Source organism: Trichoderma asperellum, chromosome 2 (genome assembly GCF_020647865.1).
Source record: "Trichoderma asperellum chromosome 2, complete sequence".
In the NCBI taxonomy this organism is placed as follows: Eukaryota; Fungi; Ascomycota; class Sordariomycetes; order Hypocreales; family Hypocreaceae; genus Trichoderma; species Trichoderma asperellum.
In genome coordinates this window covers 5,302,163-5,325,475 of record NC_089416.1, presented here as the reverse complement: position 1 = coordinate 5,325,475, position 23,313 = coordinate 5,302,163, and the positions used below count along the sequence as shown (strand labels likewise).

The 23,313-nt window shown below is 51.5% G+C and overlaps 7 protein-coding genes across 7 annotated transcripts; 3 read left to right on the top strand and 4 right to left on the bottom strand.

Moving 5' to 3' along the window:
* The first annotated feature begins 788 nt into the window (after nucleotides 1-788).
* On the top strand, nucleotides 789-2,381 carry TrAFT101_004060 (uncharacterized protein). Its single transcript, XM_024909253.2, has 4 exons — nucleotides 789-1,219; nucleotides 1,284-1,299; nucleotides 1,412-1,465; nucleotides 1,613-2,381. Exons 1-4 carry the CDS (start codon nucleotides 1,060-1,062, stop codon nucleotides 2,115-2,117), a joined length of 735 nt encoding a protein of 244 aa, XP_024766162.2. The 5' UTR covers nucleotides 789-1,059; the 3' UTR covers nucleotides 2,118-2,381.
* On the bottom strand, nucleotides 2,249-5,568 carry TrAFT101_004059 (uncharacterized protein). The gene is made up of 2 exons (XM_066127058.1): nucleotides 4,229-5,568; nucleotides 2,249-4,159 (listed from the first exon to the last, which is right to left on the bottom strand). The coding sequence occupies exons 1-2, from the start codon at nucleotides 4,455-4,457 to the stop codon at nucleotides 2,436-2,438; spliced, it is 1,953 nt and encodes a 650-aa protein (XP_065983166.1). The 5' UTR covers nucleotides 4,458-5,568; the 3' UTR covers nucleotides 2,249-2,435.
* Nucleotides 5,569-5,866: 298 nt separating this feature from the next.
* TrAFT101_004058 (uncharacterized protein) lies at nucleotides 5,867-7,190 on the bottom strand. The gene is made up of 4 exons (XM_024905744.2): nucleotides 7,066-7,190; nucleotides 6,916-7,012; nucleotides 6,716-6,840; nucleotides 5,867-6,648 (listed from the first exon to the last, which is right to left on the bottom strand). The coding sequence occupies exons 1-4, from the start codon at nucleotides 7,069-7,071 to the stop codon at nucleotides 6,061-6,063; spliced, it is 816 nt and encodes a 271-aa protein (XP_024766164.2). The 5' UTR covers nucleotides 7,072-7,190; the 3' UTR covers nucleotides 5,867-6,060.
* A 648-nt stretch (nucleotides 7,191-7,838) lies between these two features.
* TrAFT101_004057 (uncharacterized protein) lies at nucleotides 7,839-13,721 on the top strand. The gene is made up of 3 exons (XM_024903116.2): nucleotides 7,839-8,291; nucleotides 8,375-12,521; nucleotides 12,584-13,721. Exons 1-3 carry the CDS (start codon nucleotides 7,915-7,917, stop codon nucleotides 13,484-13,486), a joined length of 5,427 nt encoding a protein of 1,808 aa, XP_024766165.2. The 5' UTR covers nucleotides 7,839-7,914; the 3' UTR covers nucleotides 13,487-13,721.
* A 157-nt stretch (nucleotides 13,722-13,878) lies between these two features.
* Nucleotides 13,879-16,274, top strand: TrAFT101_004056 (uncharacterized protein). The gene is made up of 5 exons (XM_024898782.2): nucleotides 13,879-14,407; nucleotides 14,625-14,760; nucleotides 14,838-15,159; nucleotides 15,251-15,462; nucleotides 15,619-16,274. Exons 1-5 carry the CDS (start codon nucleotides 14,122-14,124, stop codon nucleotides 16,184-16,186), a joined length of 1,524 nt encoding a protein of 507 aa, XP_024766166.2. The 5' UTR covers nucleotides 13,879-14,121; the 3' UTR covers nucleotides 16,187-16,274.
* Nucleotides 16,275-16,295: 21 nt separating this feature from the next.
* On the bottom strand, nucleotides 16,296-19,538 carry TrAFT101_004055 (uncharacterized protein). Its single transcript, XM_066127057.1, has 5 exons — nucleotides 18,883-19,538; nucleotides 17,910-18,596; nucleotides 17,644-17,829; nucleotides 17,285-17,565; nucleotides 16,296-17,189 (listed from the first exon to the last, which is right to left on the bottom strand). The coding sequence occupies exons 1-5, from the start codon at nucleotides 18,978-18,980 to the stop codon at nucleotides 16,540-16,542; spliced, it is 1,902 nt and encodes a 633-aa protein (XP_065983165.1). The 5' UTR covers nucleotides 18,981-19,538; the 3' UTR covers nucleotides 16,296-16,539.
* Nucleotides 19,539-19,929: 391 nt separating this feature from the next.
* ALV1 (5-aminolevulinate synthase, mitochondrial) lies at nucleotides 19,930-22,998 on the bottom strand. Its single transcript, XM_024904818.2, has 2 exons — nucleotides 21,784-22,998; nucleotides 19,930-21,671 (listed from the first exon to the last, which is right to left on the bottom strand). Exons 1-2 carry the CDS (start codon nucleotides 22,106-22,108, stop codon nucleotides 20,149-20,151), a joined length of 1,848 nt encoding a protein of 615 aa, XP_024766169.2. The 5' UTR covers nucleotides 22,109-22,998; the 3' UTR covers nucleotides 19,930-20,148.
* Nucleotides 22,999-23,313: the final 315 nt, after the last annotated feature.

The window sequence follows — 23,313 nt, the reverse complement described above, 5'->3', positions numbered from 1 at the left end:
GTATACCGATGGAGCGGAATATAGCAGAGCTGAATGAATTGCAGCACGCCGTATTTGAAATAATTTTCCTCCCCTTGTGTCTCTTTTCAGCACATGTCTCACTTGGACGGATACACTAATATGACTAACATGCATTCTGCATTTACAACTGAGACCTCGTCTCCATATCGCTGCTTTAGTGCCATGCAATTTGAAATACTTTTATTTTCTCACAATGACTCAAATTTCAATCCAGAGATTTGGCGGTGAAACAATTGATCAAGCTATGTATCCGGAGCTGTGTTAGTATTATTAGTAGTAGTATTTGTGTTTCCTGAGACAGCATGTCTGTCGACTCTTTTCAACATCAGCCAATAGGGCTGTTTTGCCCATGACATGCATGATATGCAGTCCAAGCGCGGTAACACAGCATGCCTTGCCTTGTATAGGTCTAGTATTAGGCAGTTGATAACCAAATATTATTGCAGTAGTAGTACTAATGTGCATGCCATCCCCCTTGCTATCAGATCGTGTTTAGTAGTTTTATGAAGCTCATATCGTGGGCTTTCTGCGATGCCGCTTCTAGATAAGCTCGTGTCTCTCGTTCTCACTCTCTCCCTCTACCCGCACTCCATGGGGCGGGGCGAATCCCGAAACAGATGCGCGCTTTGCGGGATGAATCTCAAATCATGGCCATCAGCCAATTAACGAGCCGCAAGTCAGCCCAGCCAGACCGGGAAGGTGGAAATGGAGCAACGAGAGAGAATTCCATTTTTGTTGCTTGCATTCATTCACTCATTTACTCGTTCACACATTCATTTATTCGTTTATATAAGTAAGTAGTATTTATACTGCTGCTGCTGCTGCATCCATCCATCACATCTCAACGTGCTCATTTATTCCATCGACCTCTTCCTAGTTGTATTAGCCACATGCCGCTATAAATCGCCAACCCCGCCATCAGATCCTCAAACCCGGCCGGCCATCGGCATTTCAATTAAGAGAAGCATCTTTCTGACAAGCTTCTTGTTGATCCACCTCCCGCCTCATCCCAATTACCTCGACTCTGTCCAACTCTTTATGCAACGGCCATTTCTTCTTCTTCTCAAGTGTCGCCCCCTCGTCTCGCCGCCTTCATCACCGGCCAACACCCGACTCTCTCGTCCTCTCTGCCGCGCTCTCTCGCATTCTACGCCCCCCATCACATCCAAAATGGCTGCTCCTACAGAACTGCGGTTCAGTAAGTTTTCATACCGCTTTCTGCGGTCCTTTCTTCCCGATCAAGAGGCTTACCTTTGCTATAGAGAACCCTGCTATCTTGTAAGTTGGCACCGGGGCTATGAGATCCCCCTCATTCATCTTATGTTGACCACGGGGAACGAAATCCGAAAATCAATCAATCAATCACAATGGCTGACAACCAATGAAACAGCGTCTGCGACATGCAAGACAAGTTCCGCAACGCCATCTATGAATTCGACAGCATGTGAGTGTGTAATAAAAAGCTTGAGCCCGAGCCGAGGCACCCCTTCCTTGTATCAAAATCCTCCTCTCAACACCAAAATCCAGCATCACCACCAACCGAACCCAGCCTCAATCCGCATCATGCTTGCTAACCAAAGAGAAAAAAAAGCGTCACCACCACCGTCAAGCTCCTCACCTACGCCCAGAACCTCTCCATCCCCGTCTACGCAACCACCCAGACCGCCGCCAAGCTGGGCGCCACCGTCCCCGCCATCGCCGACATGCTCGGCGTCTCCGAAGTCCACGACAAGACAAAGTTCTCCATGCTCATCCCCTCCATCGCCGCCAGCCTCGCGCCCGGCTCGCGCGTCGCCCTCGTCGGCATCGAGACGCACATTTGCATCACGCAGACGGCTCTAGACCTGCGCGACGCCGGCCACTTCCCGTATGTCATCGCCGACGGCGTGAGCTCCTGCAACAAGGGCGAGGTGGGCATTGCGCTGGACCGCCTGAGGAGCGAGCCTGGTATCGTCGTCACGTCGAGCGAGAGCTGGATGTACGAGTGCTTGGGCGATGCGTCACATGCCTTGTTCAAGGGCCTGTTTACGGTGGTGAAGAGTAAGTTGAGCGAAACCAGCAAGGTGTTGAGTGTGCTGCCACCTTCCAAGATCTGAATTGGGCATATAAATTTGAGCTGAAAGGAAATCACTTCAAACACCTTGTTCTACTTTGTACTACTTTGTTCCACTTTGTTCACTCGGGCGGTTTTATTCTTGGGAGAAATCAATAAAAAGCATTTTACAGGCCTGATAAATGATATTGGGGCATTCATCTTTTCAATTCCTAGCTAGAGCAGTACGCATGCGACTCTGCAGACCAACTATTTGTCATAATCGAATCGCTTAATACTATCTGCATCCCGCGCTGCTACTGCCGAGGATTAGTTACCCCTTGTGTACACCCCTTTGAAAGTTGGCTCAATGCTAGGCATATTAATCTGCCGCGGTCGTGGTCTTGGTAGACTTTGCCGTTGCCGGTGGTGTCATCCACGAAAAGGCAGACGCTACTCCAACAGGGTTATTCGCCGACCTTGGCAGCGACACCGAAGCCGAAGCCGCCCGACCACCAGAAGCCGAGCTGGGCTTTGTTGCCTCGCCCTTGCCTTCACTCGTCGGCGCTGGCTTTTTGGTCTCCCATTTACTGCCAGCATTGACTGCCGCAGTGGCGCTCTCGCCGCTCATGCTAACCTGGCTCTTGCGCCGACCGAGTTCAGATTTGGATGGGATGGGAGGCTCATACGATGCTCCGGTCCGCGCAGAAGACGAGCTGGACTTTGGGGCTTTGAGGATTTTCATGTTACGCCCTCGCGGTGCGGGTTGGTATCCGCTCAAAGGCCCAGTCTCGCGCTGATCCGTTCCGCTGCCATTAGGGTTGCGCCAGGAGCCCCAGATGCCTGAGGACGTTTCTCGCCGCGAAGCTTCAGACGCGCTTGATCCATCTCTTCTCCGACGCTCAGAGCCACTGGCATCTCTTGTAGATTTTTCTGTTCCCTCTTCGTAATCGGGAACACTATTCGCTCGAACACGATCCGATGGCTCGGAGTGCGACGTTGCGGGCGACGCCTGACTTCTTGTTTCACTGCTTCCCAGCTCTTTGGCCGCCGTCGTGGTGGATGTAGGGGTAGCTGTTGTCGTTGCTGATGGCGTCGTCGGTGTCGGCATTAGTTTTTCCTCACTATCGGTTCGATTGTTATCCCCAAAGACGAACGGTGCAGCATTAGCATTCAGTTTCGGTCGTTCCGGCGCAGCACTACTGGTAGTTATGTGGCGGAATACTTCCTCGTCTTCAGGGCGAATGAAAGGAACCCGGAGTCGATCTCGCTCATTACTATAGAGTACCATCGTATTCTGAGAGAAGAGGATGTCGGCTGCATGCGCTCTCAGGGCATCACTGCCAATGAATATGCGAACCGCTTTTGATTTGGCTTGATCGCCACCACTACCACCGCACATTTCGAAGCAAACCGACATCGAGGGCACTGATCCCGCGGCAGAATCTGACCGGCTGCTGTGGCGCGTAATGACAGCTTCTGCAAGGTACACGTCTAGTCTAGCTTTATAAGCTCCGCTGACGTCGCGTTGAAATTCACTTAGCAGGTCTAGCTCTTTGACAAGCGAATACTCAATTGTAGACTTTTGCGACCCCGTACATATATCCGCATAGAGTAGCGTTCCGTGGGCATAATCTGTAGTGAGCCAACAACGAACAATGGATGGAACAGTCCCTAGCACATAGACAGAGGCTGGAAGCCCAGGCATATCAAAGGAAGAATCGTCATCATCTTCATCGCCGGTGGCAAAGTTAGTGTCGAGGCCGATACTGCTAGCTCGGCCTGATGCTACAGAATGATGAGAATGCACCGAATGCCCCGCCGAACTATGTCTGCCGTCTGACTTGTGTGACAGTGATCGTTCCATCATGAACCCAGTGCCCGGTCGGACTTGGCCAAAGTCTCCCGAGTGGCGGTTGTTCTGCGCAGCCCAGCTTGATCCATGCAAAGCACTTTCATCAAATCGGACGCTGTTTGCCCGTGAAGCTGCGCCGCCGCGGCGAACCGGCTCCTCTTCCGCAGGGCCCAGGTGTAGAGAGCCGAGCAACTGCTCTCCCTGTTCGTCCAAGTCGTCAAAGACATCATTTTGGGGGATTTGGACTGGTCCTGGAGAACGCTTAGTGTTAGAGGGATCAAGTTTTCGACACGACGAAGAGCGAGGGCAAGGCAGCTCACCATGTTGAGGCGTTCCAGCTAGGACTCCCGGAAATGGTGAATTCCACACGGACTTTATCGCGGAATCATCTGCTTGACGCTTCTCTAGCCTAAGAATTCGCTCTGCGTAGTTGGCTTGGGCATACTGGACCTGCTTCAGCTCCATCTGCAGGTTGTACAGCTCTTCCCGAGAAACACCGAAGCGGGATTCCATGTCTGAAGATATCTCGAAGGAGTGATAACGGAGCATATGAAGCCAAGAATAAAAAGTTCGATCAGTTCGAATCCTTAGGAGAGACGATAGTGGAATATTAAATAGGTCGCAGGAAAAGAAAAATATTAAGCTTAGGTATCAACGCAAAGAAACAGCAGTCAAGATTCAGCCAGGACTGCACAAGGCTGGAGCCACAAGGGCAAGACGAGAAAGGGGGGGGAGAAAATGCCGGGATGTTGTTTGTTCGGAGTTCACTTTGGGAAGTATAATGCGGCGTGGCTCTTGTCCAGACTTTTGATCATACAGAGTATCAATGGCAGTTCACAATCCACATCCCCGACCACATCTCCTTGCCCTGGACCCGCAGGTCACTCAGCCAATAACGCAGGGTGTGCGTTATGGCCTGAAGAAAACCAATATTCAGCCTTTCAGGTATGCAATACGTCGAGAAAGACGGGAAGTTTTCAAGCAGCGGCGAAGTCGCGTTGCAGATATTGTGTCGGCACGGACACGAAGCGACACCAAGATTGTGGGTTTAGCCACACAAATAAGGTCTCGTATGCCGAAGTGTTTGTTTATAGGACAGGAGAGTCAGACGCTGCTTATATGATATGATTCCGTGGCTTGGGTAAGTCCGAGGCCAGACGTAGACGTGCAAAACGAGGTATATAGCTTGTTGTTGCTGATACTAAGCAGTTCGGAAGTGCATGTATTTGTAAGACGCAGGTGCCTCTTTTCGCAGGAGGAGTCGCGGTGACGGCGTGCCCTTTAATAAGTGGCAGATGGGTTGATTTCGCAAACGGGGGGAATATAAACACTGTTGGGAATGCGCCGAGTATGCAAGCCGTAGAACGAGTCGGTGGGCGGTTTGAAGAGAGCCTGGGGAGAGAAGGCGTTGAAAAAGGCTGACTGGGGTGGAGGAGTCGATGATGAAGACGAGGAGAAAATAGAGAGTCAAGAAGCGGGAAACGGCCGCCAGTTATTGATCGGTGGGCCCGTGCAAGTGCGACGTCGACGCGCAAACAAGGCAAGGCAAGGCAGAGAGACGTACGAGGAAATCAACGGCTGCGAAGGGCAAGCAGGCAGTTTCAGGTCCAACGGCTGTGTGATGATGCGAGGTTGGCCGATCGCCACAATCGAGGATTCCAGCCCGCCTCAAGCCTAGTGGTTGCGCTGGGCCCTTCCCCACAAGTGCCAATCACAGGCCGTGGCAGCCTCTGAAGACAGCTGGGGTCAGCGCTACAAGCATGTCATACAGCGCCTCGGTGTTATGTTGTTTACTAGGGCGTCATCGCCGGCCAGCCAGCCTAGTGCAAGGCAGCGCTAGCAGCGAGCAGGGCAACGCGCCGTAATATTGCTGGAAGGAGGCTTCAGGTTCTATCCCTTCCCCGCAGCCAGGGTGGTCTGCGTTCCATTTTCCGTGCTGCCTGGGCTGCGATGCCGATGTGCCTTTGGTTCTCCTCCAGCAGATGGTTACAGGGACTATTGGATGCCCTATCCGGAGGAAATCTCGCTGCCATAAGCCGATACTGATATACCCATTACGTTTAACTAAGCTGATCTATCCACCGTATAACAGTTGAGGCGCCGTCTATCCGTCTATGTGTATATGCGCATGCGCCTCTTAAAGCAGCCCATCTTACTCAAGGGGAAAGGGCTTTACCTTTGGCAGAGCAACCTTTGGCGGAGTAACAGTCCTCCAATCCGGAACGATGTAATCTGTCCTGTCATCAGGATTGATGTCTTGCCCAATATGCGCCTTGACCTCATCGAAAAACACTCTGTATCCGAGTCCACCCATGTGAAGTCCATCCGGTAGAAGCTTGTCCAGCCCTCCTTGCTTCCCATTCTCGGGCGATCCCAGCCAAGGCCCCCCAGGTTGGTAATCCTCTGGCGACATGGAAATGGCTTCGCCCATGATTGCTTGCCAGAGGTCAATAAGAACTACTCCCGGGTTCTCGCGGGCTACCTCCCGAGCTTTGTCCGCATATGATGCAGACATAGCTGACGATCGGACCGCTGATGGATGACCATAAGCCACGTCTACCACCTGGAGCTTAAGCTCATCCACTGGAGGAGGAGTAACTAGCAAAATCTTGGGGTTGTGAGCCCGTATGCGAGGATGATTTATAATCTTGTGGAGGTTCTCCTTATATGTCTCAATGGGAACATGCTGCGATGTGGTCGCTCCATCGATAACGGCGTCATTTGCTCCCAAGAGAATCATCTTCAATTTTTTCCGTAGTCAGTGTACACAAATTAACATTCAAACGCCAAAGATATTCTGTACTAACCAAATACTCAATCTTTGGTGATGAGGCGGATGGTTCCGCGAAAATCTCGGGCACATACTTGAGGACATTTGTCGTGTTCCACCCCGCAAAGCCGCGATTGACCACATCGAATCTTCTTATTAGCCCTGCAAAATGCTTTGTTTAGAATTTCTGCTCGGTTTGTTTTATGCCTGTTGCAGTGGCTCGGTTCAGCAACTTACGTGTTTGCAGAGCCGATTGGAATGAGAAGCCGCTCAAAGTATGAGCTGCAAACTCAAACAGGGAATCCCCCAGAAGAATAACTTGAGGATACGGTTTCTATACTGAGTGAGTTTTTTATAGAGTAAGCCTGTAATCGTTTTTCAACTTACAGCCATTTTAAACTCTTCTTGGGGCCTCTTTTTGGAAACTTGTATTCTGTAGATGTGGTGGTATTGGTCCGCAAACGGGGGATTTAAATGATACTACATGCAAAGCACCGGATGCTGATCTTCCGAGTTCGGTTTTGCAATGATGCATGTAGTAGTATATATGTATGTAGCTGCCCACGATCTTCTCCCCCACTTCTAGCCGGAATTTACGCCGAATGGTTCACGGTAGATAGGTACCCTTTAGCTAGTTTGGGGGCCTTCCAGGTTTATTGGCTGAGGACTCATGTAGTGAAACGTTCTTCATCCTACGATTCCTCTTTCAAAGTTCGAATGAAAAGACCGGTTTTAGAAATCTTGACTTCAAGAGAAAAATTGCCATTTATAAGAACCCAAGCAACATCATACGCCATATTGTCTTACGCCCTATAGAGGTGTCAGTTGATAGTCTCATCAAATAACACTTAAGAATAGGCGCTAAAAATTGAAGAAATCCACCAAATAAAATACATGATATATACAGCATGTTATCGCAGCAAATGGGCAAGGCACTGATATACCTACCTGGCAGGCAGGCAGAAATGCCTCTTCGGGTTACTATCCCACGACACCGAACCTCTGTCATCAAGCAGAGAGCAAACAAAGACATCACGTGATTGGCTAAGATAAATGGCCCCACAGACTAGCGCCTTGTTATCGATAAGAAATAATCGGCAAGTCTCCGCTAAACTGTGAAGTCTGAAAAAAAAAAGTTCACAGTAGGCTTCAAGGCGCCATAGTGAACATAGCCGCGTTCCTGAATTCTTTTACATCAAACCCATTTTTCGACCTGGAGCCTCAACTCTCGACATAATGGCGACCTCGCTTGCTGCGCAGCTGGCGCAGGTTGCCGCAAACTCGAAATCGAGTTTGGATATCAAAGCGCAAAGGGCTTCCCACTCCAAATCTCTGATCTGGGAACCCCGAGTCGCAGCGGCTCAGAGCTATCAAACTCTGTATGCGACATGCCACCAGGGCTTTGAAGAGCTTTGCCAGCTCGATGGCCGGTTTGCTGTCTTTGAATCAACCATTTTCAGCGAACAGAGCCAAAACCAAGACCGAAATCAGCTCACAATTGCTGAAAATGAGGAGCTCGATCGACACATCGAGGCCTTCCTCAGACTTGTGGGAAGCCGTCTGAGGCTGATGCCCGCAATCAAGGCTGTTGAGTGGCTGATTAGACGATTCTCGTGCGTAAAATCTCCAAAGAAGAACCTTATGCAATCTCAAGAAAGAGTTGTATGTGGATTAGCTAACTTGTCTACCCATGCAGCATTCATGTAGAGAATACGTCAATTCTGCTCATGACCTTTTTACCATACCACTCCATTACCGCATTCGCTACCCTTCTATCCATTCTACCCTCCAAGATTCCTAGCGAATTCCGATTCCTCGATCCGTATATCCGATCTCTTACGCCTCCTCCTCGATCAGTCTTCGTTCACCAAGCCGTTCACCACGTCGATTTCCTAACTGCTGTTTCTGAATACACCCTCGAGTCATGCCGCAAAGGATACCAGTATCCGGCTCTCATCACATTCTGGGGCGGACTCGTAACCGAAGCTGTAAGCGGAATACTAGATCGCACCAAGTCTGGTCGAGCTACGGTACAGAGCGACAACAGCCAAGCACTATTACATAGACTGGGCCCCGTCTTCGCCGAAGCGCTCGTCATGAAGAAGGTCCCCAGCCTTCAAATCGCCTCCTACATGGCCACAACTGTCTTTGTTTCCAAGGGTGATTTGCACGATAATGCTGTTACAGCGTTAATGCAGCAGCTGGTTCACGGCTGGACGAGTGAGACTGTTCGGCCAGGTCTTGTATGCTTGACGATCTTGGCCCAGTTCCGATCCGCCAAGCAAATGAGCAGCAAGGTCACCAAGGCATTGATGAAGGTTCAGGATATTGGCACCCTTCTTGTCGAAATTGGACGGGAGCGTCGCGTGGACAAGCTAGCAAACGGGCTGTGCTTGGCTCTCGTTGAAAGACTAGTAAAGAAGGGCGATTCTCGTGGCCTTTCGACAATTACCACAATCTTAGGCAACCAGATATTAAAGGATAAGCAGATTTCTGTCATATTCAAGTCTCTGCTCCTGACGGCTCACGAACTCAACGATGAAAACGACAAAGATGGCTCTCTTCGGCGGGAAGTGGGATCTACCCTGATTGCTTTATCACACACTACCGGAACAGCTGGAGATATCATTCAATCCGTCATTGAAGAGGTCAAATTCGATATTGAAGAGCTAGAAATGAAGCTGGACCTCGTATTCCGCACGAGGAAGCTGCCCGAATATGCAAAGGACGGTACCGAGGCTGAGGATGCTGCTCAAGCTCAACAGGCACAGAACCCTGAAGCAGGTCTTGAAGAGTTGGCTAACAGCTCCTCATCCCTCTCCTCATCTCTTTTCCCAGAAGTTGGCGAAATCTTTGGCAGCCTCAGCGATGTATTCGTCTCCATCGTCTCCGACCAAACCGGGCGGAAGCAGGAGCTTCTTCAGCAGCTAGACCATTTCTCCAAGCTCAAGCGAGAGTCAGCGTTCAAAGACTGCACATATTTCAGTTTCTTTATTCGCATTTGGTGCGGTCTGTATCCAGCCCTGGCTCGAGCTGCAGCATTGGATATGGCCAAGGACAGCCTCAAGGCTGCAAGCGTGTCCGAGGTGGATGTCCAAGCTCTTATCCCCTACTGCGTTGTTGCTCTCGGCGACCCTTCCAAACGAGTGCGCCGGGCAGCGGCAGATCTAATTACAGTAACCGCCGGGCTTTACGCGCCTCCCTTTGCCAAGGCAGTAAAGGCATGGGGAGCTGAGTCTCTCTACGGAAAGGCCAAGTCCAAGGACGTTGCCGCTCTAAGCATAGACGTTGCTTGTAAATTTCTCCAGCTCCAGCTCTTACCGGCAGTTGAGGAGTGTGTCATGGATGCGGATCACATTTCTGCCATTCTCAAGTCAGCTATCGAGAGCGGAAAGTACCAAATTGCTCCTGAGCCGTCGCTGGACAAGAAGGATCATCTATCTCAAGCTGGCAGGCTAGCGTTGTTGACGTTCTTTGCCTCTCACATTGTCTCAACCCCGTTGACACTTGTAAAGAGTAGACTGCTCAAATCACTGAATGAAATCCGCGGCGTGTCCAACGCGACACGAACACAGCTTCTCTTACCGGCTCTGCAGTCCTGGGCTGACTTGACGGAAACCGAAGCTACAGATATTTGTACCTCACAGCAGCTTGATAAATCTGTTCTGGACTCCCAGTTCATTGACATCATTGTTCCCAACGACGCCACTGGACTCGAGTTTGTGTTCAAGCTACTAAAGGATGCAGACTCTACAAATGGTGAAAGACCAGGCCTCATTCGAGCAGCCTTCTCTCGCGTCAAGAAGATGTGGACTTTGATGAAGGCTGAGATGAAATTCATGGTGGCAGAGCAATTCCTGGAACTTTCACAAGACCCAGAGGCTGCTGCCGGTAACACTGACTCTATTATCCCGGCCGAGGCTGCAGATCTTCTCAGGTCTGTGCCCCTGACAACGGATATCTTATCTTTCTTCCTAGACTCGATCCAAACCGGCACCAAGATGATTACTGAGCCTCCTCCTAATAAGCGGAGAAGAACCAGCGCTGCTGATGCCAACCGGGGTCTGAACACTCAGGTTACCCCCGAGCTGAGTCGTGCGCTGCGCAAGGTTACCTTTGTTCTGCAAATCGTCGACAGCTCGGATCCTGTGTCCCACCCCGAACTTCTCGACGGTCTATTCACGGCGTTGTCGGAGCTTCAGCACTTCAGAACCGTTGTTGGCTCAGAACTGGGCTACCTGCAGAATTTGATCTTGCGCAGTCTTCTTGCCATGATGCCAGCATACAAGACAAATAAGAATCTCAAGGTAGACAGCTCTGGAGGTTATGGAGACCTGCTTGTTAGCTGCATCCAGAAGTCATCAAGCCCCGTAGTCCAGAATGCTGCTTTACTACTGGTCGCAAATTTGGCAACAATTGCGCCGCACCTGGTTCTACACAGTGTTATGCCTATTTTCACGTTTATGGGCACATCCGTACTCCGCCAGAGTGATGACTATTCCGCCCACGTGGTGGCACAGACGATCAAGGAAGTCGTACCTCCGTTGATTGAGTCTCTACGACAGGGCCAGAAGAGCCCTGTTGCCGGAGCTTCAGACATCCTTGTTAGCTTTACGACGGCATACGAGCATATCCCAGTGCACCGACGACACGGCCTGTTCGTCGCGTTGGTTGAGACTATGGGACCCAAAGAGTTCTTGTTTACGCTAGTAAGCATGCTGGTCGATCGATATGAGCTGAACGACGATTTGCTCCAATTCGTTCTGGATCTCCTTAACGATTTCAGCGTCGAAATTCAGCTAGAGACCTTGGTCAAGCTGCTCGACCTGACTTCAGACCTTTTCAAGCCCAAGCCTACTCTATCGCTTGTGCTACTTGGTAGCAGTGATGAGGAGGAAGACAAGGATGTTGAGAAGATTGCTCTTCGCCAGCTTTCTGTGCTGCCAAGTCTTTTGGCAAACAGAAAGCTCAAGGCTCAGATCAGCAAGCTTGTCGATAGAGATGACATGGAGACGTCAGAGGTCCGCCAACTTTACGCAACTCTTCTTGAAGATGTGCTTGTACTGGCAGACACTGTCAAGTCGAACAAGAGCCTGCACAACCGATGCGGAAACGCACTGGCCAACTTGCTTAACCTGCTTTCAATCGGCGAGTTCATCAAAGCTGTGGAAAGCTTGCTCGATCGACCCAGCCTTGACTTGCGTCAAAAGGTCCTTCGCGCTCTGGAGCTCCGCGTGGGCTCAGAGAGCAACACAGACGCAGCATCAAGAACAGCTTTACTTACCTTCCTGCCACAGCTCACGGCCGCAATCCGGGAGTCGAGCGATATTCGATACAAGCACACAGCAGTTACTTGCGTCGACAAGATTGCAGAGAAGTATGGCAAGAAAGACATCGAGGCTGTGGTTGCGGCTGCATCCACAATCGCCGGCGAGCACTGCCTTGGCCAAGACGAAAAGCAGCTCCGCATCATGGCTCTGTTGTGCCTCACGTCTCTCGTCGATGTGTTGCAAGACGCTATTGTGCCGGTGCTCCCCATTGCGATTCCTCAGACCATCGCCTATCTCAACTTGAGCCTGCAAGAGGATTCACAGGACTTGGAACTTCATTCAGCTGGTTACGGATTCATTAGTGCTCTGGCTGAGCATCTGCCTTATATGCTTTCTACTTACATCAGCCAAATCTTGGAGGTGTCCAATAAATCGGCAAACGCCAACCTTGATGATGACACTAACGAAGCTCGTGAGAGCTGTCTCGAATTTCTTGCGAAGAAGCTTGAGGCGAAGGAGATGTTCACTAGCTTGGATCTTAACTGGGAGAGCGCAAGATCCAACGGCTTTTCGGTAAGAAACTCGTACAATTAGATATTTGAAAGAGGAAAAAAAGCTAACATGAATAATCATAGGCTATGTCTGAATACGTCAAGACTCTGGGAATGGCCATCGACAAGCATTCCAAATCCGCCATTACTAAGAATGTCGGAGTCCTGTCCAGCATCTTGCTGAAGGTATTTGACTTGCGACGACTAATTGTTGCTGATGGCGAGACTGGCGACGCAGTTTTGGCTCGCCTGACTCAGCTGGAAAGCTCAGTGAATGAAAAGGTCCTGAAGATGATTTACAAGCTCAACGACGCCACATTCCGGCCTGTATTTGTGCAGCTCATCGAATGGTCAAGCACAGGCCTTAAAGGAGACAGCGTCGGCTTGTCAAACAGACGCTACAGCGTGTATGGATTCCTGCAGTCATTCTTCGACAATCTCAAGTCCATCGTGACCAACTACGCCACGTACGTCTTGGAGGATGCCGTTAAGATTCTCAGCGCCATCGACCCCAAGGCTAGCAGTGAGCGGCAGCTTTGGAACCGTGTGCTCAACACTCTGGCCAAGTGCTTTGAGCATGACCAGGACGACTTCTGGCAGGCGCCAGCACACTTTGGAGCAATTGCTCCTGTGTTGATGGAGCAGTATACCCACGCAACGATCGTCGACGTCAACGAAGCCCTGATCCCTACCACAGTCGAGCTTGCAGCAGCGGCCGACTCTCAGGCCCACCAGAAGGAGTTGAACTCTGCTCTGCTTAAGCATCTCCGATCAGAGAAGGCGGCGGTACGACTGGCGGCTGTGAAGTGCGAACAGGCACTGACGGACCGATTGGGCGAGGAGTGGCTTGCGATGCTTCACGAGATGCTTCCTCGAATTAGCGAGCTGCAAGAGGATGATGATGAGGTGGTTGAAAGAGAGACACATAGATGGATTGTCAAGATTGAGGGTGTGCTCGGCGAAAGTTTGGATTCCATGCTGCAATAAATATGGGTATTGTAGAGCTATAATAATGTCTTGATTGGCTGGGGGGGAAGAGAGAGAGAGGAAGAAGGGAAAAAGTCATTACATGAGTTTATACGGTGTTGTGGTTTAATTGTATAAAATGGTAGATTTCAAGTCAGGATTTGACGCAATATACAGGACATATTTGTATACAACCGAGATGATGTAGAAATTAGAAATTGTGATGTTTGGGCTATGAGATTTTCTACGAGTTGGTAGCATTGTTATGATGAGTGAATGAGCTTCGAGTATTGAGAACACGGCTAGCTCACAACTAGTAGAGGCCTCTTGAAGCATTTAATTTGCATTGAATGAATAAAAATTACTCGACCATGTGCGCTTCTTGATTTCTATTTCTCCATTTATTTGCTCATTTGGCGTTTGGTGAGCTGCTTTGATATGACGCCATGAGAAGCTCATGGAGCTGATATGGGTCCGATCATAGCCGCGTCCCGGGTATCGAACCTGCGCCCTTGAGCCTCGCAAATCTCAACAATTTTCACATGAGCACCAATCATCTCACATGATACTCTACGCCACCTTGCCTTCTTTTCAAAAAATCCAGCATATCGCAAAAAAGAACAACAACAGAGAGTTATTGAAACCAGCAAACAACAATGGACAAGAAAAAGGTAAACTACGGCGTATACCTCGTCACAGACTCCACGCCCGCCATCCTGGGCAACAAAGACCTCACCAAAGTCGTCGAGGCGGCCGTGCGGGGCGGCGCCTCGATTGTGCAGTATCGCGACAAGCACAGCGACCGCGAGACGGCGGTGAAGACGGCGAGGGCGCTGCTGGAGGTGACGCGGCGGTACGGCGTGCCGTTGCTGGTGAATGACCGGGTGGATGTGGCGGTTGAGGTTGGTTGTGAGGGAGTGCATATTGGGCAGGATGATATGGGTGAGTGTTTTATTTTTATTTTTTTTTTATTTTTTCTTCTTTACTCTTTTGAAGAGGGAGGATATGGTGTCTTTATTTGTTTGCCATGACTCAAATCGGCTTGTTTTGCCTGGTTTGGTTGATATATAAACATGGAGATTGGGACGATGATACAGTGCTGGTAAAAAAAAAGAGAGCAAAGCAACCAATCATATCGGCTGATGGCAATGATATACAGCATACGAAGAGGCCCGAAAACTGCTCGGCCCAGACAAAATCATTGGCGTAACAGCCAGTTCCATCGAAGAAGCCATCAAGGCATGTGAGGCCGGCGCCGACTATCTCGGCCTGGGCACCGTCTACGCCACGCAAACGTGAGTCTCTCTCTCTCCCCTTTCTGCCCTTCTTGTATGTATATATATATATTCAAACACTCAAACATTTTTAATAGCAAAAAGGACACAAAATCCATCATCGGCACCGCCGGCATCCGCTCCATCCTGCAGGCCCTCTCCTCCGCCGGCCACGCCTCCATCCCGACCGTCTGCATCGGCGGCATCAACAGCTCCAACGCCACGGCCGTGCTGGTCGAGTCCAGCGCCGCTCCGGCCAAGAGCCTCGACGGCATCGCCGTGGTGAGCGCGCTGGTGGCGGCCGAGGACCCCGCGGCTGCGGCGAGGGTTCTGCTGACGAATGTTGCCATGGGGAGGGTTCCGGATGTTGTCAAGGGGGTGGCGGCTGGGACGCCGCTGTCGCATAATATGACGAACTTGGTAAGTTTCCGCGAAAGAAAAAAAAAAGAAAGAAAGGATTAGTGAATTTTTTTATTAAGATTGAGCGGATGGGCTGATAATACATTGTTAGGTTGTGCAAAACTTTGCTGCCAATGTTGCTCTTGCGGTGGGCGCCAGTCCCATCATGGCCAACTATGCCGAAGAGGCTGCCGATCTGGCCAAGCTGGGAGGCGCTCTCGTCATCAACATGGGAACAGTAACGCCAGAAGGGCTGAGAAACCATGTGCAAGCACTGCAAGCGTACAATGCCGCTGGGGGACCTGTTGTATATGATCCTGTTGGGTAAGCCTCAAACCTTTCTTTCTCCCCCCTATTTCGTCCTCCTCTCACCCCCCCTTTATTTTCACACACGTAAACAATAATTACTTCCGATGTGACATACTCTTGTCCTTACTTAGAGCAAATCATACACTGGTGCTAACAAACATTCTTTTCCAGCGCTGGCGCAACCGCCATCCGCCGCAACGCCGTCAAGACCCTCCTCTCCTCCGGCCACTTCACCGTCATCAAAGGCAACGAGCGCGAGATCCAAACCGTCTACGGCTCATCCGTCACCCAGCGCGGCGTCGACTCGTCCTCCTCCCTGACCATCCCCCAGCGCGCCACCCTCGCCAGGGCCCTCGCCCGCCGCACCGGCGCCGTCGTCATCCTCACCGGCAAGACGGACGTCGTCAGCGACGGATCCCGCACTTTCCGTGTAGACAACGGCCATGAGTTCCTCGGCCAGGTTACGGGCACGGGGTGCACGCTGGGCACGACGGTGAGCGCCATGGTTGCGGCGTTCCGGAGCGATGTGCTGGTTGCGGCGCTGGCGGGCCTGGTGCTGTTTGAGATTGCGGCCGAGAGGGCGGCGGTGAGGGATGATGTTCGCGGGCCGGGGACGTTTGTGCCGGCGTTTATAGATGAGTTGAGTGCGGTTCGGAAGGAGACTGCTGGGGGGAATGTTGCGTGGTTGGCAAAGGCCAAGATTGAGGCTATGGAGGTGGTGGAGGAAGAGAGTGCGTGATTGTATCAAAGCGATTGCAAAAGAAATAAAGAAGCAAAGAAAAAAGGAAAAGGGAAAAGGGAAAAGGGAAAAGGGGGGATAGGAACTAGGGATTTCATAAAAGGTGAATGGGAGAAGAGAATGATATCATATTACTTATTCCATGCTGTTCTAAATACATAAATACAAGAATGCTAAACTCGAAGGTTAGCTTTGACGCGCGCCATGTCCAAACACCCATTTGCCCGGCCTAGGATCTACCATCCATCCATATAACGAAGAAGAAAAAAAAAACCTTGAATGAACCTGGTTGCTTGAATTTTACACAACCTAAATCAGCTCCGCGCCACAAAACGCCGCCTCAACCTCGCATATTAAAAAGAATCCATCACCATCGACTCTCCGTTCAAGTTCCACACCGTGTCATTCATAAAGTTCTGCCACAGATCGTCGTCCAGGTCTTCCATGCCTGCCATCACCCACCCCTGGGCATTCTCTCCTTTATTCACCGTTGCTGGTGTGGAGGAAGATATGGTAGCGCTTCCCGCCTCCATCTCTGCCGCCACTTGCTGTAGCTGCATGTTCACCAGATCTCTCCCATACATTAACAGCTTATGCATCCGATCCATTGGGTCCTCCTCAGGCCAGCGATCACTCTTTCTCCGCGCCACAATCTGACCGACATCCTCAATCTCCTTATCCAGCATTTCCCGGATTCCCAGCTCGGTAACAATATATCGAGGATCCCAATCGGGGATCCGCACAAGGAGGAGTTTGATGCCTGTAATGATTGCGTAAGCAAGGTCCGAGGCATTGATGCCTAGGAAGTTGCGCTGTTCACGATCGGTGATATCGCAGCATTTGAGTGAAGCGACGCCGTAGAAGCGGCGCAGAGCGTGGAGACAAGACCAGAGGAGGTGGATTCGGTCACTGTGAGGAAGGGATGTAGAGGAGCAATGGGCATCGGAGATTGCCATATCGGCGAGGAGAATTTCTGATATGGCCACATGGCATCGGATAGTGCCTGTGGAATAGGTCAGCCATGTCTGGATTTGAGGTGATGGAGGCCAATAGTAATGAACAGCTCGGATGGAAGAAATGAAACAAGGGGAAACTTGCTGTTATCTACAAGATGCGGCGGTAAAGACGCTCGATATGCATCAATCTGCTCCTGAAAAGTCTGAATCACCATTGTTAGGGGCAGCTGCATCGGTTGCTGCTGTTGCGCAGGGTCAAACATCATCGCCATGGAGATCGACTGCGACAGCATTTGAATTTTGATAAGCCTAGCCAGGTACAGGTCGGAATGATACTCCCCTGGCGAGGTGAGGAGATTACAATAGTTATCGAGCTGTGAAGTATTCATAAAGGCATCCACCTTTTTATTCGCGTTGAAGACACTATTTGAGCCAATCAACGTTAGAAAAGATCATACCAAATGAGGAGACGATAGCTCTTCGGAGCGAGCTCTGACTTACATGGCGTTGAGATAATATGTCCCCAGGTATGCTCGTGCGTGTTCCAGCTCTCCCCACTTGACCTCGTCTCTGGTGTTCCCGCCACCGGCGCCATATGAGATTCCAAAGCCACCCGAGCTTAGACTCATAGATCTCGCAAGGAACAGTAAGTTGGTCAGCTGCGCACTCTTTAAAGAAAAATTCAGCCTAAGAATAAACGATTAGCATACTATCATCAAACTTTCAAGCAAGTGAGCGTATAGCTAGTAAATAAACAGTCTACTCACCAGCTTATGGTCAGCAACAGTCCCTGTAATGTCTCAAGATTTCTCGTGCTATCCAGCACGGACATTTTCCCTAGTTCGGCCAGCACCTCTTTGCCCATGCGATGTTGCCGCGGCCCATCGACGAAGCAGCTAATCATCATCACCACCCTCCATAGGAACGGCCTCTGTCGATGCAAGTCCGCCGCCATGAGATGCTTCGGCACAATCACAAAGGGTGCCAGAGGCGCATGAATCTCATGGTATTGTAGCAGCAGCGTCTCGGCTTCGGCTTCTGTGGGCCATAACTCGGCCGCCGCCGCAACGCAGTCATTGCTGCCGACTTCCGAGGTCCATCCCGAGACTTCGGCGCTCTCCGACCGCGGCGATGGAAATAGGTACTCAAAGTTGACGATGCTATCACAATTGGTTTTCTGTCGTCGCTGCTGCTGCTGTTGCTGCTGGCACGGTCTGGGGCGTTCAGTGGCCGATAGGTGGTTCGCCGATGAGGCTGATATCGACTGTGAGTCTCCTGACTGCTGGCTTGATATGGGATTTATGGCGGCGGCAGCGGCAGCCCCATCGACAAACTGAGACGACAGCTCATCCAGCCTCTTCTCCAGCTCGGCAACGCGAGACCTCTTGGGCGGCTTCTTGGCCCGAGGCGGAGCAGGCCGCTGTGAGACACATTCTCTCTTCAGTCTCTGGCATCTATAATAGACAAGCACATGAGTATGATGAGTCGAAACAGACAACCAGTCTAAGACAGAGCAGGGCAGCTAGCCGGAAGGGGGAGAGAAGGAAGAGACATGAGAGATGAAGAGACGAATAGCAGGCCGAAGTAAAGAGAGAGAGAGTCACTTGGCTCCGAACCGAGGGAGCAGCGATATCGAATCCGCTGCCCCCACGCACCTCCCGGGATTTCGGCCCGGAGCAAACACAGGCCGCACGGCACGGGCAAACCATAAGAAGTAAGAGGGATATCACAGATCCATACCTTTCACACTTGCTGTCCTTGTCCGGGCCGGGTATGCACCGTGCTTTGGCCTTTGCGCATGTAGTGCAGGCCTTGGGACCTTTACTGGTGGGTTCCATGGCCGCCGGGGTGGGCGTTTGGAGGCCGGTCTTGGGGGTCGATGGTACAAATATGAGGCCGTCTCGCGCATGCAGAGTTTCCCTTGTCGTACGTATCGGGGTGGATGCCGAGGTGTGAATGTGTGAATGTGTGTGTATGTAATGCAGAGCGTATGGGTATTTGGGTAAGGTAAGACCTTTTTTTTTTTCTTTTACGATTTCCCGACGCCGACAGTCTATAAGTGAGATACGGCGAGACTGTACTCCGTTGGTATCACGAGAGGGAAGAAAGATGGAATAGAGAGAGGATGAGACGGCGGGAGGGAATTAGTACACAGGATGGAAGAGGGATTCAAAACAGGCAACCAGTCACCCAATCAGCAACGCGTCATAAGAGTAGAGGAAGGCAGAGAGAAGAAGAGAAGATTCTCTCGACGATTCGGGATTCGCTGCCGTGTAAAAGACAGTCCGTCCCACGAAGCCACGGTTTGGGAGGATCGGACACGATATTGCGCCGGCTGTCCGTCTGGAGCTGGCCTTGTGGAGCTGGGATTGAACGTCGTCGCTTCCGGGATGTTTTTCCAGCTCCGATAGGCTCACATGGTGCACTAGGCCGGATTAGGGATGAAGCCGTGGGGACGAGGTTGCTGCGAGATATCTCCGGAGAAAAAAAAGACGGCCGGGATGCCGAATCCTACATGCTGAATTGCGGGATCAGGATGCCATGGAACGATGCCTGCAGAAGTGGCGCGCTTTTAAGAGTGGGCGTCTGTCTTACAGGGCATCCATCGCAGTAGCATTTGATTAAAGGAATATGCAGGAGGGGACTTGTCAGATGGACACTAACAAAACTCAAATGTTAAGCTTAGACAGCGGAGGCAGTTACCAAGATACTACTGCTGCCGAGAAATCATGTCATATCACATCACGGCATATAAGCAGGGGAGAGAGAGAGGCACTCTAGGTATTTATAGGCGGCATCTTGTCAGACACCAAGGAAGGATTGGTTTGTATTGATTCAAAACCCCGACTTTTCTTTTGGCAGCTTTAGCTGCAGTAGGTGGTTCTTGTTTAAAAGAAAAAAAGACTTATCAAAAAGTAGGCTATTTAGAAGTGAACTTGATTTGCAGCCGGCCAACAAAAGCAAGCCGCCGCGCGACTCATCGCACACAATGGCGCTTCAGTCAATTTATGCCGACACGTCCATAGCGCGGCTGGCGTTGCTTGCTTCGCGGGCGAGCAGAGCCTCGGTGATGCCGTTGGGACCAACACCGGCGGCCTTGACCTCTTGCGTGGCCTGCTCGATGCCCAGCAGCTTATCAGTCCACAGGGGCTCGGGCTCGTTGCCCTCGACGCCGACGCCAATGAAGCCGCCCTCGGCAGCCCATTGCGAAGTGCGCTTGATGTCCAGGCGAGTCCAGATCTCGTCAAGGGCGTTCACGAGCTCCTCTCGGAGTTCCTTGTTGTGGCCCGGGGTGGGAGTGACACGGAGACGCTCCTGGCCAACGGGGACGGTGGGGTAGTTGATGGCCTGGACGTAGATCTTGTAATCCCTCAGGAGCAGATCCGAAGCCTCCTTGGCCAGGGCAGCGTTGCCGACCAAGATGGGGACAATGTGAGACGGGTTAGGGATGACGGGGATGTCGCGAGCGTTGAGCTCTTCCTTGACGGCGCGGGTGTGAAGCTGCTGCAGACGACGGTCGCCATCATAAGCCATCTGGTACTCGATAGAAGCCCTGGCTCCGGCCATGGTTGCCGGGGGCAGGGTGGAGGTGAAGATGAAGCCGGGAGCGAGCGAGCGAATCATGTCGACGAATTTGGCACTGCCCGCAATGTAACCGCCGACGGTTCCGTAAGCCTTGGCAAGTGTACCGGTGAAGATGTCAATGCGATCCATGATGGTTCCGCGGGGTCTGCCAGCGGCATGTGCTTCCCAGTCCAGATGCTCGGCAACACCAGCGCCGGATGGGCCGTACATGCCGACGGCGTGGACCTCGTCCAAAAAGGTAATGGCTCCGTACTTCTCCGCCAAGTCGCAAATCTCCTCAATGGGTCCAATGGAACCGCACATGCTGTAAACAGACTCGAAGGCGATGATCTTGGGCACATGCAGGGGTAGGGACGCCAGCTTGGCCTCCAGATCCGCTACGTCGTTATGCTTAAAGACAATCTTCTTTGTTCCCGAGTGGCGTATGCCCTGGATCATGGAAGCGTGGTTCAAGCTATCTGATAGGATAACACACTCTGGCAGTTTGCTGCCGAGGGTGGCCAGGGTAGCGTCGTTGGCAACGTAGCATGAGCTGAACATCAAGGCAGACTCTGTGGCGTGGAGCTTGGCCAGAGTCGCCTCCAGCTCAACTGCGTGCTTGTTATGTCCGGAAATGTTTCTCGTGCCTCCCGCACCAGCACCATACTCCTCCAATGCCTGGTGCATGGTATCGAGCACATGCTGGTTACCGCCCATGCCGAGATAGTCGTTGGCGCACCAGACGGTCACCTTGTCCTTTTTGTCGGCCATGTGCGCCACTGGGAATTCCTTGGCGAGACGGTTGATGTTGTTGAAATAACGGTAAGACTTGTCCTTGTGTTTCTTATCCAGCTCTGCCTGGTAAAAGTCCTCATAAGCAAACTTGCCGGCCGAGGTGAAGGCGGACGCGACAACAGGCGGCACATCCTTGCGAGGAGTCACCGTGGTAGGAGGAGGAGGCGGAACTACAGCCGAGGCATAGACGTCAGCAAAAGGAACATGTATATTGCATATACACCCATTTATATCGTATATATCGTGCATATATCATGTACATATCATGGCAATTACACATACCGTTCTTTCGTCCTTCCAGAATCGGGCTCTCCACAGCGCGAGCCTCCTGGTTACGGCTCGTGTGAATCCGAGCCTTGTCCGTGCGGGACGGCGCCGAGAAAGCACGAATGCCGGCCGCAGCGCCATACTTGGACGACTGCACGGCCATGGCCTTGCCCATGACGGGGCAGCGGTGCGCATACAGCTGCAGCTTGGACATGGTGCCGCCGCAGGGCGAGGCTCGCGGGCTGGGGCGGGTGGCCGTCGACATGGCCCGCAGAGTGGCGGGCGAGGCCGACTTGAGGAACGGGCACATGGCCTTGGATTGACGCAGAACGCTGTCCATGGCGGAGAGGTTCAATCAGCCCTGTGTGGTGACAATCGAGTGGATATTGCGTTGGAGCAGAGGTTCAATGTTGCTGACGACAAGTGGCAACAGTGAAGAGAGAGATGGAGAGAAGAAGAAAAAAAGGGTCGTGGTGGTTTATTAGTCAAGTTAGTGAGACGAGCTAAGCGGAGGAATAAAAGTTCCAGCCACCAAAAAAACTTCCGGGGAAGCCTTTTTTAGTCCTGTGCACTACAGAGCCTCGGCAGAGTGAAATTTGTTCCAGAAAAGTCCACAAGAATTGATGTCCAATTCTCAATGGGCCAATTCAAATTAACAAGAAGAAATGATGAAAGTAGAGAATCAAAGGCTGAGACCAATGTTTCGGGGACCACGGCTCCAGATATACTCGGGCGCAGCTGAGACTGGAGACACTTTTTTTGACTCAGCGCCCGCCCAACGGAGGCCCCACAATTCAGTTCCCGAGTGAATCCCGGCCGCCGCGGCTTCGGAGCGGCCATCGTTCGTTTTTGCTGACTGAAGCGAATTGTTCACGTCCCCATTCGCTGGGCGCGCAACTAGGCAATTATCCGGGACCCATGCGCGGCAACGTATCCATGGAAAGCAAAGAGAAGCCCAGAAGAAGGCATGTTCGTGGCGCCGATGTCCGCCCTGGTTTCGCGCCGAGTCGAGCCTGGCGGGCGAGGGTATTTTGTCGGTCGTCTATTTGCCCGGCTGCTCAGCTCTCTGCGGATTTTACAATACAGTACATACAGTAGCACCTGCAGATGCGCGCGCAGTCAGCCTGTCAGATCACGGTGCGGCTGGAACGTTCCATCTCGTTTCTGATTGGATCGCAGTGGATTCGATCTCAAGCAAGGGCGATGTCACTCCAGCTGCTTGGAGGGGCCAACAGACTGTCCTTGTGTCCGTCACCCAACACACGATCCAGCCGCGGCATGCATGTAGTAATAAGTGCCAAACAGAAACCACAAAGGTAATTAAAGTTGGGCATATTTCAATTTTTGATACTTGTAAGCCAAGAGGCTGAATTTTTAAACTTTCTACTCATTCTAAACATTTGTTGCATGCGGTTCAATCCACAGGTGGCATTCATCCTGCGGACTTACTTGTTTCAGGACATAATAGTAATACCTAGTTGACTGCTTCGGAATAGAGACTCAAGTAACGTTTAGGCTATTATACTTATTCAACTCACAGAGCCA